The sequence below is a fragment of the Suncus etruscus genome, chromosome 4, assembly GCF_024139225.1.
Source record: "Suncus etruscus isolate mSunEtr1 chromosome 4, mSunEtr1.pri.cur, whole genome shotgun sequence".
In the NCBI taxonomy this organism is placed as follows: domain Eukaryota; kingdom Metazoa; phylum Chordata; class Mammalia; order Eulipotyphla; family Soricidae; genus Suncus; species Suncus etruscus.
This window is the reverse complement of record NC_064851.1, coordinates 42,547,135-42,562,374: the sequence shown is the minus strand read 5'-3', so window position 1 is coordinate 42,562,374 and position 15,240 is coordinate 42,547,135. Positions and strand designations below refer to the sequence as shown.

The window sequence follows — 15,240 nt, the reverse complement described above, 5'->3', positions numbered from 1 at the left end:
ATTTTTTATAAAATTTAATAGAAACATTTATGAATTTTCCTTCTCAGTTAAAACATAAGGTTTTATGACTATACTGATTTACTGGATAATGTTAAGAACTATGGTAAGGAGTCAGTCTGAAAAGTCATCAAGAAAGCCAATAAAATTCTTCTGGAATATGGAGAAAACTGTCACAATGGTAAAAACTATTAGTGACTTTCTTCACTTATGAATTTAAATGAGATTTTGAGTTAACACCAGATAAACATTTCAGCATAAATTTAACTAGCAACCTGATTTTTAACCCTTTTAGAGAGTGACATAGAAAATAATTGTACATTTTATCCCCCCAAACAGTGCACACAGTTTTTGCCAGCAGTAATTAAACTTACCTTTAAATTGGATATGTTTTCATAATGTTTAGTCATGTACAATCAAGATTTTTATTTGTATAAAGAAAAGGTTTTATATATATATATAGCACTGCTTATAATCAGGACCCTGATATTTTGTAACTGAATATTTTATCTTACAGGGAATATCAACATGTTATTCAAACATATTATTTCAATATTAGGCGAAAATAAATCAAAATTTTGATGGTTATACAAAATCACTATCAAACACTTTAACATAGAGCAAAAAGGTGAAGCACTTTGGTCTAAAAATGATTATAGATTATTAAATAGATGAAAAGCATTGTTTCCTTATATTATTTACCCCCTGATGTGTCATAACATTTAAAACATGAGTGAGGTACATATATCTGGTGTAAGTTCCTATAGTTATTTTCTATATATGACTCAAAGTAGCATTGAGCACATTCACCAGCATAAGGAACAATATTTAAAAGCAGCATTTTGATATCTCATACCATCTACCTTCTTTCTATCATTAAGGTCTAAAACTTTCTCACATCTGATGAGGGCTTAGAAGAATTCATGTGAATTTGGTACATAAAACAAAATTCCCATGATCAGTAGTACAGGTTCTGGATTGAGGGGACACATAGTGTTTCACTTTCTTGTTCTAACAATTTACCAGTCAGTGACAGATTTTGCCCAAGACCTATACCATGTTGAGTTTTTATACACAAAGATATGTAAAAATTCTCTTGACCATCAAGCACTACGGATTGCTAAGTGACATGCACTTAGCAATGAATTCACACTTAAAAAAAGCAACAGAGACACTTCAGATGAGATACTTATTTTAAGCCAAAGAGTGCCTGTGTCTGTATTAATAACATTTTCAGCCAGGATAATAGTGAGGGAAATTGATAATTATATACACACATATATGTGGATTATTTTGTGCGACAGGCAGAATTTAAATGATTACCACTGCCATACTACACAGAGAAGGGAAAAGGCCAGACCCAGTTCTTTAACAGAACACTTTAGTAGTAAAATTTTTCCATCGGATGCATTTGTATATAAGGATATCCAAGATGGTTAAATTACTAAAATAAAGTAAAACAGGCTTCTAATTCTATGATTTAAAATTTAATCCTATATTTAATTTAAAACAAATCTAGGGCCCGGAGAGATAGCACAGCGGTGTTTGCCTTGCAAGCAGCCAATCCAGGACCAAAGGTGGTTGGTTCGAATTCCGGTGTCCCATATGGTCCTCGTGCCTGCCAGGAGCGATTTCTGAGCAGACAGCCAGGAGTAACCCCTGAGCACCGCTGGGTGTGGCCCAAAAACCAAAACCAAAACCAAAACAAAAACAAACAAAAAAAAAACAAAACAAAAAGAAATCTAGCTTTTCGAAGGTTCTTTGCCAGTAATAAATAATAATATTGAGATTAAAAGTAGAAGTAAGCCTCTGTATTTACTTTTAGAATGTTTTAAAAAGGTTGGTAAAACACAAACAGGTCAAATTATAAACGACAAATTTAAGCATGCTACCCACAGAATTTTCTTTGCCTATTTATGAAATCCTTGCCGAAGGATAAATTTTACTGCCTGATATATGAAATGACATGGTTCTGCTGTAGGGGAAAATTTTTAAATGAAAGTCTGTTAACAATGCACTTGTGTGAATTCATACTCTAATGAAGAGTTTCTCTGTAGAATGAAGGATTTGGCCAATGAAGAAGGCAACTGGTATTAAAATAACTAGTACACATTCGTTGGTACACATATAATGAAAACAAAAATAATAACACTGTACAGATGTAAACAGGCTAAAAATGACCTTGGCAAAATATCTTCATCTATTTAAAAAATACCAAAAGTCACGCAACTTAAAATTTCCTCCTTTACATAGAACTTGAAAAACAAAACAGAACGAAACAAAAACAATGAAAACTAAGAAACTAACCGTAACAAAACAAAACACAGATGGAACCATCTGTTTCTCTCAGTAGAAAACACTTATGAATACATGAGGTTCCAGCACAAATTAAACTTAAAAATATTAATATTGAAAAAATAGAAATAAATTTTTATTAAAAATACAAACGCTTACTCAACCTGTGTACATATTGTTTTGTGTGAAAAGAAAAAAATAAAATAAAATAGGAAAGGCATTAGGACTACCTAATTATTATACTGTATTTGGTAGAAGCATGTTTCAGTCAAACTTTTGACAAAAAATAAGTTATTCTGCTTTCATTTGCTCCCGGACATCAGAAGGCAGAGTTTCAAACAGAGCATCTTCTACAACTAAGCATGCTCGCTTCAGGGCCCGACAGTCACCCAGTTCTGGAGGAAGAATTTCAAAGTGATTGCCTTTGACATCTAAGTAGGAAAGAAAGAGTAAATTTCCAATTTTTGGAGACAATATGGATAAGTTGTTCTTCCCAATCTTCAGAGTCTTAAGTTTCTTGCAGAAGTAGAGTTCATCAGGAAGACTCTCCACTTTGTTACACGTGATGGAGAAATATTGTAAACTCTGCAGCACCCCGACCTCAGGAGGGATGAAGCGGATGTCATTGTAGGATAGGTCCAAGTATCTGATTTTGTTGCATAGGAAGAGGTGGGAAGGCAGCACCTCTATTTTATTGTGACTGAAGGACAGGCGCTCCAGGCTGGTGAGTTTCTTTATGTGTTCTGGGATGTAGGTGATACTGTTATGCCACAGTTTTAGCACAGTCAGCTTTCTCAAGTGCTGGAAACTAACTATCTCTTCTATGGACTTCAGATTATTTTCTTTGAGGTCCAATTCCTGTAGGCTGAGCAAGCTGAACACAGCATGAGGGATGCGCTCCAAGTCACAGTGGACCAGCTCCAGCTCTGTCAGGTTGGTCATCTTTTTTAAATTGTTGAGCATTACCAGCTTGGTGCCATCATTATGGATACACATCTTTTGAAGATGGCTGGAAACATCCACCACGGCCTGAGGGATTTTGGACACATTACTCTTGATAGAGAGAATTTTAAGGCTTTTGAGATCCCGTAGAGATTCCAGGGTAACATTTTTGGAAATATCGTGGCTTAAAGAGCCAGCCAAATAGAGCTCTTCCAGATTGCGGAGTCCATACATCCAAGGAGGCAGCTCCCTCATGTCATCAAACTTGACACTCAAGACCTTGAGATTTTCCTTAAGGAAAGAGAGTGCTGAGCTGTGGATTTTGACGGAACACTGGTGTAGAGAGAGTTCCTGAAGATTCTCTAGCTGTGCAATGGTGGCTGGGACCATTACATTCTTGATGATTTCAAGTTTCAGTGACTGTAACTCTGTGATTTCAAAAACTGTATCTGGAAGGCCGGAGAGCATGATGAGAGGCAATTCCAGTCGGTTGTGGGCGTTCATCTGTAGTTTCTGCCTCAGTTTATCAGGAGTCCACTCATTGTTCAAATTTAGCTGCTTCAACTTATTTTCACTCACTTCTGAGAGGAATACTGCAAATCTCTTGGAATACAGAGGGTCATACTGATCTATCATGTGAAGCATAAAAGCAAAGTCATTTTTCACATCTGGAATGTCATCAATTCCAGTCTCCTGCCGGACATACTCAAAAGAATATTCCTTGAGAGAACGGTAGAACAACCAATATAAGGTGTAAAGGCATGTCAGTCCGTAAATACTTACAAAACAAAGATAGCAAAAAGAGAGTTTTGAGAATAAGTGTGCCATTGTGTGGTTGCAAGAAAAGTTCTTATATCCAGTCATATCCTGAATGTCAACATTGCAGTCCACAGTAAATTGGACTTTGGAAACCAGGGCACTATTGTATGCAATGATGATTAGGAATTTGATGACCTTCAGCACAGTCTGGCGAACATACATGGCATAGAGTATATCACCTTCCTCTACATGCATCCTGAACTTCTTTACCTTCTCAAACAAGGCCTTTGCTTGTTCACCTTCCTTTTTATCCAGTGCCCCTGCAGTGGACTTGTCCACCACAAACTTTTCAGGAATTGATTTTAAAGACTGAGAGTTGACCAGGCTGCCTTCTGGACAAGTCTGAACTGTGTTTGTCCTGCTCACATTGTTCTTCCTATTATCCTTTTCTTCTGAGTCCTCCCCAGACACTTCAGATAAAGCCCGTGTGGTCCAAGGAGAATCAAAGCATTTCCCCAGGATTGAGATGAAATGTTCTATTTTAGAGCTAGAGCCTGGGAATTTGAACCAAAAGTTGCTGCACAGCATGAAGACCAGGGTATGGATGAGGACAAGGTAAGGGAAATACTTGGCATACCAGTGGAGGGCTCGTTCATAACATATCTGGTTTATAAAACTGTACTGCTGAAGGTCTAAATCTGTCTTTAGTCCTTTCATTTCTACAGTGACAGGGTTGGTAGGAGATGGTTTCGTTGGAGGCAGTGGGGTTGTACTGGCAATTGCTTGCGAGATATTGGATGCGGAAGAGTGGTTCTGAGAAGGCTGAACTCTTTTTGGAAGGCATATTATCTTGTCTTGCATGACCTGAAACACAGAAATAATATTTTCAAATTATATTACTCAAAGAGCTTTTTCCTAATGTCATTAGTGAGAAGAAAACAGCAATAACATCCAATAAATGTCCATTTCCTTTGCCTGGAAAATACAATGTTTAATTCCAGCACCAAGATTTTATTCTTAGCCCACACATTGGAAAAATGAAATATCTTTATCATGTCTAAGTTGACATGAACTTTGTTTTATTTAGGACACAGAATAATTCACAAAAAATAAATATTTTTTTAAATAAAAGATTACATTTATTCTCTCATGAATCCTGGGAGAATAGTCATTGGGAAGCACATCCCTTTAGTGCAGAATCAAAATTTTGATTTTGATTATAACAGCTGTTGATGATAAGTCAAAAGATTGGACAGAGGAAATATGGAAGACATTCTTGCTGTTTCTCCTTTCCTTTTTATAAATGCATAATAAATGTTAGTGGCTTTAAGAAGAGTTCACTGTTTCTGAACTTCTAGAACCATAAAAAAAAAAGCTCTCTCCTAGCTTTCATCCTATGAAGTATGCAAACAAGATCTCTAGCTATAAAGGTGTGATGTCATCATCCACAACTGACAGGAAAGTTCCTTGGTGCCATAAAAAGAACTTGGGGTATGAAAATGATCGGTTATGTAGTCTGTAGTTGTTTCCATGGCAGTATGCTTTAAGGGTGGAGAAACCCTGTATCTCTAAGGCCAAGGGAATTCCAATTCTAATTTCCCGAATATTTACTGTACCTTGCAAAAAAAAGAGGAGGAGGAGGAGGACAACAGAACCACATTACTAGAATCATCTTGTTCAGCCTCACAATTTGAGGGGGAAAAATGGATAAGACAAGACAGTTGAATGAACATTTAGTGGAAATAAAAACTGATCAACTGGAACACCAAGCCCATACTCAATGACAACAGAATTGATACCCAATTTACAACAAGCTGTACAAGTGGGGGAACAGTTACATTAGCATTATGGGGGGTAAAGAAGGGAGATATGGGATGCATGCTGGGAACAGGTGCAGAGGAAAAACAACACTAGTAGTGAGAATGCCCTCATTCATTGTCACTATGTGCCTTAAATATTTCTGTGAAATAATTGTAATTCACTTTGATCACAATAAAAATTAAAGGGCCTGGGGAGATAGCACAGTGATGTTTGCCTTGCAAACAGTCAATCCAGGACTAAAGGTGGTTGGTTCGAATCCCGGTGTCCCATTTGGTCCCCCGTGCCTGCCAGGAGCTATTTCTGAGCAGACAGCCAGGAGTAACCCCTGAGCACTGCTGGGTGTGACCCAAAAACAAACAAACAAACAAACAAAAAACCCCACAAAAAAACAAAAATTAAAAAGAAAAGAAGAGTTCACTGTTTCTATAAACATGTATTGTGGCTAGAGAGAATGTACAACTAGTAAGATAACTGCTTTGTATGCAACAGAACTTGGCTTGATCCCCACACTTCATATGGTTCCCTGATCTCATCAGGAACAATTCCTGAGTAAGCTAGGAGTAAACCCTGAACACATCTGTGTGACCCCAAAACAAATCAATTAAACTTTGAAAAAAGTGTTTTAAATGACTTCTTTAATTGAATCACCATGACAGACAGTTGTTTATAATTCAGTTTTAGTCATACAATGTAAAATACCCTTCACCAGTGCACATTTCTGCTATTAATGATCTCAGTATCCCTCCTAGCCTCCACCCTGACCTCCAACCTGCTTGCCTCAAAGGCAGACATTTTTCTTCTCTCTCTTTCTCTCTCTCCGTTTTTTTTTTTTAGTCACTGTGGTTTGCAATATTGTTATTGAAGGAGTATTATGTATATCAATTTATCTCCTTTTAGCACCCAACTCTTGTCTGGAGGGATCATTTGCAACTATCACTGTCATATTGGTAACTTCTCTACCCTAACAGCACTTCCCTAATAATTGTGGCAAGCTTCCTATTATGGTTTGGCTTTCCTGGTGATCAACTCTATTATTTTTGGATATTATTAACAAAACTATCTTTTTTTTGGGGGGGTCACACCCGGCAGTGCTCAGGGATTACTCCTGGCTCTATACTCAGAAATCACTCCTGGCAGGCCCAGGGGACAATACAGGATGCCTTCTGCATGAAAGGCAAACGGCTTACCTTCATGCTATCTCTCTGCCCCAACAATACTATCTTTTTTTTAATATCCAAAAGGAGTGTGATAATTTATATTTATCTCTCTTCCTCTGTCTTATTTTGCTCTTCATATCCATCAATGTATAAGCAAATTTCATTAAATTTTCTTAACAGATTCATACTATTCCATTGCATAGATGTATCATTATTTCTTTATCCACCTATCTGTTCTTGGCACTTGAATTGTTTCAAGATTCTTGTTATTGTGAACCATGTTGCAATGAACAATAAGAGTGCAGAGGGATTTTCTGCATTGTGTTTTTGGGCCGCAGAGGTATATTCCTTTCAGTATTTCTTGGTCATATGGGAACTCAATTACTAGTTTTTGAGGATTATTTTTGAGGATTATTGTTTTCTAGAAAAGCTGGATTGATTATATTTTTACCAGCAGTGAATGAGAGTCCCTTTCTTCCTACAAGCAATGGCTGTTCTTGTTCTTTTGTTTTGTTTTGTTTTTTGGGACCACACCCAGTGACACTCAGGGGTTACTCCTGGCTATACACTCAAAAATCACTCCTGGCTTAGGGGACCATATGGGACACCAGGGAATCGAACTGTGGTCCATCCTAGGCTAGCACTGGCAAGGCAGATGCTTTACCGATTCATACCACTGCTCCAGCCCTATGTTCTTGTTCTTTTTGATGTGCGCCTGTCTCTGATTTGAGATGATATCTTATTATCTATTTCTTTCAGGGGCCGGAGCAGTGGCACAGTGGTAGGACATTTGCCTTGCATGTGGCTGACCTAGGATGGACCATGGTTCTATCCCACAGTGTCCCATATGGTCCCCCAAGCCAGAAGCGATTTCTGAGCCAGGAGTAGCCCCTGAGCATCACTGGGTGTGGCTCCCTCCTCCCCAAAAAATGTATCTATGTCTTTCAGAGAGAAATATAAGAATACAGACATGTTCAATAGTAAAAAAAAAAATCACATTTAAACTTGTTGGATTTTTCTACACAAAATATTGCATTAAGAACATCTACACTTTCACCAATATTTCAATTTGTTGAGAAAAATATCAAATCCTAAGAATGTCCATAATAAGATATAACTTTTACAAGAATGAAATGTGGACAAAGGAAACTCCATTCTTTTGGAAGATAAGGTAGTATCATGCCTGCCCTCTGCCCTGTCCTCTACCCTGCTTGCCTCTAAGGCAGATACTTTTCTTCTCTCTCTCAATTTCAAGAAATCATGTACTGGAAAAAGTTCATAGGCATGAACTCTTCGATCAATAAGCAAACAATCAGAGGAAAAAATAAACTACCTAGGAATTTATAATAATAATTTGAATCAATTGTGTGCAAAGTCAATTTGTACCTTAAAATGTCAAATGATTAGAAATATTCAGTGTTTAGTAATTTTATAATAGGAAAACCTTTAAATTATTTATTTATTTATTTATTTGTTTGTTTGTTTATTTATTTATTTTGTTTTAGAGCCAGACCTGCCAGTGCACAGGGGTTACTCCTGGCTCTGCACAAAAATCACTCTTGGCAGGCTTGGGGACCGTGTGGAATGCCAGGAATCAAACTGGGTTGGCTGCATGCAAGGCAAAACCCCTACCACTGTGCTATCACTCTGGACCCTTTTAAAAGGAAAACCTTTTAAAAATTGTTAGTAGACGGCAATATCTCTGTGAATTATCTTCCTTTGAAAGACTGTCTTCTTTGCTGATGACTATGTTCAGGACTTGAATCAAAAAAATTCCCACCAGCAGTGAATGAAAGTTCCCTTTTCACCACAAGCACTCCAGCACAGATAGTTTCTACCATTCTTAATCTGTGCCATTCTCACTGATGTGAAATGATAACTCATTGCTGCTTAGTTCTAAATTTCTGTAATACTGAATGAAATGTGAACCTGCGGCAGAAACAATAAGGCTATAGTGGCAGAGCCTTTGGTTTTGGGACCCAGAAGCAATGTTGGTAGCACCTAGATGAGGAATGGAATTCGAATTAAAGACAAAGAGCAGTGGAGTGTGTTCCTCCTTGTCAAGGAACACCAGCGAGGAACATAGAAAACATCACACTACAACCACAACAGTGGGAAAACAACTCAGGCCCCCACCATTCTTAGAGCATGAAGATGATAGCTCTGATGGCCCAAAAAGAACCAACCATCTAATATTTAGCCTTTCAGGTAAGGACTTTAGAGAAGAAATATGGAGGATGTTCATAGAATTCAAAGAAAGCATGAAATGAACAAATGTGGCACAAGCGAGAATCAAGAGAATCTGAGAACAGAAATAAGAAAACCTAAAACTGAAATAACAGGGCTGCAAAACTTGTATGCAAAATGAAAACCTCATTTGAAAGCCTCTCCAAAATAGAGTAACAGTGGTGGATGACAGAATCATTGAGCTGGAAGATGAGATTATAACAAGGTTGGAAAAGAGCCTCAAAAAACCGATAAGACAATGGGAAAAGTCCTCAAAGAATGTGAATAAATGAAAGTAGAAGTCTTTGATAAACTCAACAGAAACAACATAAAAATCATTGAAGTCCCAGAGACACAGGCAGAAAACCATAATGAAGTATCAACACTCAAGGACATCATTGCAGAGAAATTCCCAGAGCTAAAGAGTGCATGCAACCAAATCCGACATGCCTGAATAGTACCAGCTAAAAGAGATCCAAAGTAAAGCACCCAAGACATATCCTATTCACAATGACAACCATAGATAGGAATGGAATACTGAAAGCAGCAAGATCAAAAAGGGAAATTACATTCAAAGGTTTTACCATAGACTTGTCACAAGACACCCTCAAGACTTGAAGACAGTGGTGGGGAAATGTGACAAAACTCAACAATATGAATGCATCACCATAAGTACACCCAGCCAGACTTACATTGAGGTTTGAAGGAAGTATGCACAGCTTCTCGAATTAACAGCTTAGAAACTTTACAGACTCAAAACCAGCGTTAAAGGATGAACTGAAAGATCTATTTTAAGATAAGACACACCAAACTCTTACTAAAAGGTAACACTAAATCCCAGGACTATCATCTCTCTCAACATCAATAGACTACATGCACCAGTCAAAGAGACAAAGAGTGGCAAAATAAATCAAAAAGCTGAATCTAATGTTTTGCTGCCTACAAAAAACACATATGAATAGCAGAACAAACACAGACTCAAACTCAAAGATAGAAGGATAATCATTCAAGCATACAACTCCCTTAAAAGGCTGGAGTGGCTATACTAATTTCAGATGACACAGACTTTAGACTTAAAAAAACTGTAATGGGTGGGGGAATTGTACGGTGGTTAGCAAAAAAAAAAAACTGTAAGGAACAGGGATGGACCTTTCTTAATAACTAATGGATATGTACAACAGGAAGAATTCACACTTCTAAACATATACACACCCAATGAAGGACCAGTAAAATATTTTAAAAAACTACTGACAAACCTGAAGGAAATTATCAATAACAACACAATAATAGTGGGATACTCATCACTGCCTTGTCATCATTTGTAGGTCATCCAGACTGAAACCTAACGATATTCTAGCACTGAAAGGAGCAATGGAAGAAATTGACATATATATATTCCATCCCCAGAAAACTGGATACACATTTCTCTCCAATGTACATGGGTCATTCTCCAAAATAGACCACATGCTAACCCCTAAAATATACCTATATAAAATAAAGAAGATAGAAAATATACATATTACCTTCTCAGATCATACTGCACTAAAATTAGAAGTGATAACAAGAAGAATCAGACGAAAAATTTTAACACCTGGAAATTAAACAGTTCACTAGTGAAAAACCAGTAAATCAGAATGAAATCAAAGAGGAAATCAAAAGACTCTTGGAAACAAACAAAAACAAAGGCACAAATATTCAGAATCTGTGAGATACAACTAAAGTGGAGCTAAGAAGTAAATTTATAGCTTTGCAAACATTCATCTAGAAGGCAGGAAGGACCTACATAAAAACTTCTTTTTATTTTGGGCCTCACCCAGTGATGCTCAGGGGTTACTCCTGGCATTGCTCTCAGAAATCGCTCCTGACTTGGGGACCATATGTTACACTGGGGAATCGAACTGCGTCCATCCTGGGTCAGCTACATGCCAGGCAAAAGCCCTACTGCTGCGCCATTGCTCTGGCTCCTAAAAACGTAATAATAGCATGGCTTATAAAATTGAAAAGCAATCAACAAAATGAACAAAAAATAAGAAGCTAGAAGGAAATAATAAAGCTTAGAGAAGAAATCAAATGAATGAGAAATAAAAAAAACCAATCAGAAAGATTAATAAAAGCAAGTACTGGTTCTTTGAAAAATTAAACAGGAGTGACAAATCCACTAGCAAAGCTCACAAAGATAGAGAGAGAAACTTACATAAACCAAATTTGAAAAGAAATGAATCTGGGCATATTACTACAGATACTACAGAAATTCAAAAAATAAAGACTATTTTGAGAAACCCTATGCCGTAAAACATGAGAATCTGTAAGAAGTGGATAGATGATCTAGAATATCTGAACATACCTATACTATTGAGGAAATTGAAATGATAATCAAAAATTTACCCAAAAACAAAAGCCGGGCCCAGATGGATTCACTAACAAATTCTTTCAAACCTTCCAAGAGGACCACTGACTATACTTTTCAGGCTTTTCCATAAAATTGAAGGCACTGAAACATTCCCAAATAGTTTTTATGAAGCTATCATCACCATGATACCAAAAGCAGACAGATATGCCACAAAAAAAGAGAACTACAGGTCAATATTACTGATTCACACAGATGCAAGGATCCTCAACAAAATTCTAGCAAAGAAAATCCAATGCCTCATCAAGAAAGTCACACACCAAGTAGAATTCATTCCAGAGATGCAAGAATGGTTCAATGTATGCAAATCGATCAATGTAAAGGAAAACAAAAGGAAACATCAACAAAAAAAATTAAAAACCATTGATCATATCAATAGATGCTGAAAAAGCATGTGATAAGGTCCAACACCCATTCATGATAAAATTTTATTGAGATGGGAATCGTAGGGACTTTTCTCAATGTAGTATCATAAGCTAATGGTAATGGATAAAATACTCAATAGAGAAAAACTGAAAGCCTTTCCCCTAAGATCTGGCACAAGACAGATTGGCCCTATTGCCACTCTTATTCAACATAGAACTGAAAGTACTTGCGATAGCAATTAAGCAAGAAAAAGATATCAAGGGTATCCAGATAGGAAAGGAAGAAGCCAAGCTCTCACTGTTTGCAGATGACATGATACTATACTTAAAAAATGCTAAAGATGCTACTACCAAAAAGCCCCTAGAAACATCAGATTCATATAGCAAAGTGACAGGCTACAAAATTAACATATAAAAACCAATGGCCTTCTTATACACAAATAAGAATAGAGAAGAAATAGACATTAAAAAACAATCCCATTCACAATAGCACCACAGAAATTCAAATACCTTTGAGTCAACTTAACTAAAGAAGTGAAGGACCGGGCCCGGAGAGATAGCACAGCAGCGTTTGCCTTGCAAGCAGCCGATTCAGGACCAAAGGTGGTTGGTTTGAATCCTGGTGTCCCATATGGTCCCCCGTGCCTGCCAGGAGCTATTTCTGAGCAGACAGCCAGGAGTAACCCCTGAGCACTGCTGGGTGTGGCCCAAAAACCAAAAAAAAAAAAAAAAAAGAAGTGAAGGACCTATACCAAGAAAACTATAAAACATTCCTTCAGGAAATAAATGAGGATACAAAGAAATGGAGCATATACTCTGTTCATGGAGTGGAAGGATTAACCTAATTAAAATGACAATAATTCCCAAAGCCTTGTACAAATTTAATGCAATCCCTCTAAAGAATCCCAGGACATTCTTCCAAGATGTAGATCAAACACTCCTGAAATTCATTTGGAACACTCTTACTTTCCATGTTGGGATTTGCTTGCAGCTCTGCTTCAGGTACAGACTTGGCTCTCTTCACTCTAACCACATAATTGAGACTGCCAAGAGGGGATGATGGATAAAAGGGTATAGTTAGTTTTTATGATGGAGGGACATTGGCACCTTGATTTTGAATCCTATGTGGTAACAGGATATCCCTAAAGTGTATAAACACAGACAATTTTTATACCCTTGCAATATGTAAATGAGGAAAAACCCCCACAATCTTTCGTCTTTATCTCCCTGTCAGTAGAGTAACTTATTTTATGAGGTTTAAATATTAGAGCTGTTAGGATAAAAATAAACTGAAGTACAAAAATGCCGAACTTTATTGTGGAACTAAAAGAAGAAATACAAGTTTGAAATATAGCATTTGGGGCCATGGTTTGGATACTCAACATTCATAGTCTTGTTTAATGCTCCAACAATCTGTGAAGACAGATGGTATTTGCTAGAGATTTGTCATGAAAAAGGAATGCTTCCCTGAGCATATTCTATTAGAGCAACACCTCTGAGCTAATATGCTAATATGGCATTGTAATGGTGTGACAAAAATAAAGAATTAGTGTGAAAGCAAGATCAATGAGAGGGCTTTACATTTGAAAGCCTTAAAGGGAAATTTTTTTTATTTATCTCTCTCCTTCCCCATTTTCCCCCCTTTGTTGTCACTTTGGTTTTTTAGTTTTCTTTTTGGTTTTGGGCCACATCCCGGTGACGCTCAGGGGTTACTCCTGGCTATGTGCTCAGAAATCACTCCTGGCTTGGGGGATCATATGGGATGCCAGGGGACCGAACTGCGATCTGTCCTAGGTTAGCACATGCAAGGCAAATGCCCTACCGCCACTGCTCCGGCCCCAACATTGTCACTTTTGTGATTTTGGGAGGTCACACAGATATATTTGATTGGCCTGAGCTCACTCAGGATTGCACACTTGGTTGTGCTTAGACTTGCTTGTGATGCACCAGTGACTGCACACTTGGTTTGGTATGTTGGGTCAGAACAGTAGCGCTGCTGAGGCTATACCTGATCATTTCAGTAGGTACAGGAGATGGAACTTGAGACCTTATACCTGTCAGGCAGGTGCTCTGCTACTCAAGTTCTATCAGTGAAGCCTTCAAGTATCTTCTTTTCTTGGGAAAGAGGCACATCTGGTAGTGCTCAAGACCTACTCCTGACTCTGCACTCAAGTATCACTCTTGGCAAGCTCTTAGGGACCATATGGGGTCCCAGGGACTGAACCTGGGCTGTCCAAGTGCGAGGCAAATTCTGTATTACAGTACAATCTCTCTAGTTCCTTCATGTACCTTTTGTTTGTTTTGGGGCCATACCTGGGGTTCTCAGGGATTACTCATGGCTACAAACTCAGAAATTATTTCTGGTAGGCTCAGGAAATATATGGGATACCAAGGATCGAACCTGGGTCTGCTATGTGCAAGGCAAATGCCCTATCTGCTCTGCTGTCACTTTAGCCCCTTCAAGTGCCTTTTTTTTTTTTTTTTTTGGTTTTTGAGTCACATCCAGCAGCGCTCAGGGGCTCTATGCTCAGAAATCACTCCTGGCAGGCTTGGGGGACATATGGGATACCAGGATTCGAACCACTGTCCTTCTGCATGCAAGGCAAATGCCCTACCTCCATGCTATCTCTCCGTCCCCTTCAAGTGCCTTTTTAAGGTATTACATTTCCTGCCAGGCAATGAGGCTATAATTGTCCACCTGCTCTGCTATTCTCCATGCTTAGTTCTGGTGACAAGTGACGGGAGCACTGAAATTCGGCTGATATAATATGGGTGTCAGTACCAAGATGCCTGGCTAAAGTCTGAATCTTACTTATTCCCCTCACTCAGCTCTGTGTCCTTGGTGCCAGGCCTACATAGTGAGAATGCTCTCCTATATGCTTCGAGAGTCCTGGCTAATGTCAACCACTATACCATATAGGTCTTTCACTCTTCATGAAGGTATACTTTTCAAAAATGCCTATACTAAACCCCCTGAGAAGAAAAAAGTGTTCTATTTTTGAAAAGATTTTGACTGCTCAGAAACCAGCACAGAGGAGGAAAAACCTGAACTCTAGTTGCTAAGAGCAACAGCAACTCAAGCTACTTAAAGTACACATCACAGAAGATGCCAGCTAAGAGCAGCATTCCCAAGGAAAGTGCTGGCGGGTTTTCTCATCCAGCAACCTGTGAAAAGAAGCAGGCTAGGCTCAGGAGTCCAACACTCCACTTCAGAAAGGGAGACCTAAATAGTTCAATAGCTTCAGCGGAGTGGAAGTTGCTTGCCATGTTT

At 38.1% G+C, this 15,240-nt stretch overlaps 1 protein-coding gene across 1 annotated transcript in view; it reads right to left on the bottom strand.

Moving 5' to 3' along the window:
- Positions 1 to 2,241: 2,241 nt before the first annotated feature.
- LRRC8C (leucine rich repeat containing 8 VRAC subunit C) overlaps positions 2,242 to 15,240 on the bottom strand; it is a 93,351-nt gene continuing 80,352 nt past the window's right edge. The window contains exon 3 of the mRNA XM_049772203.1: positions 2,242 to 4,857. Coding sequence (XP_049628160.1) covers positions 2,584 to 4,857 — 2,274 coding nt within the window. The 3' untranslated portion in view covers positions 2,242 to 2,583. The remainder of the gene's footprint in view (positions 4,858 to 15,240) is intronic.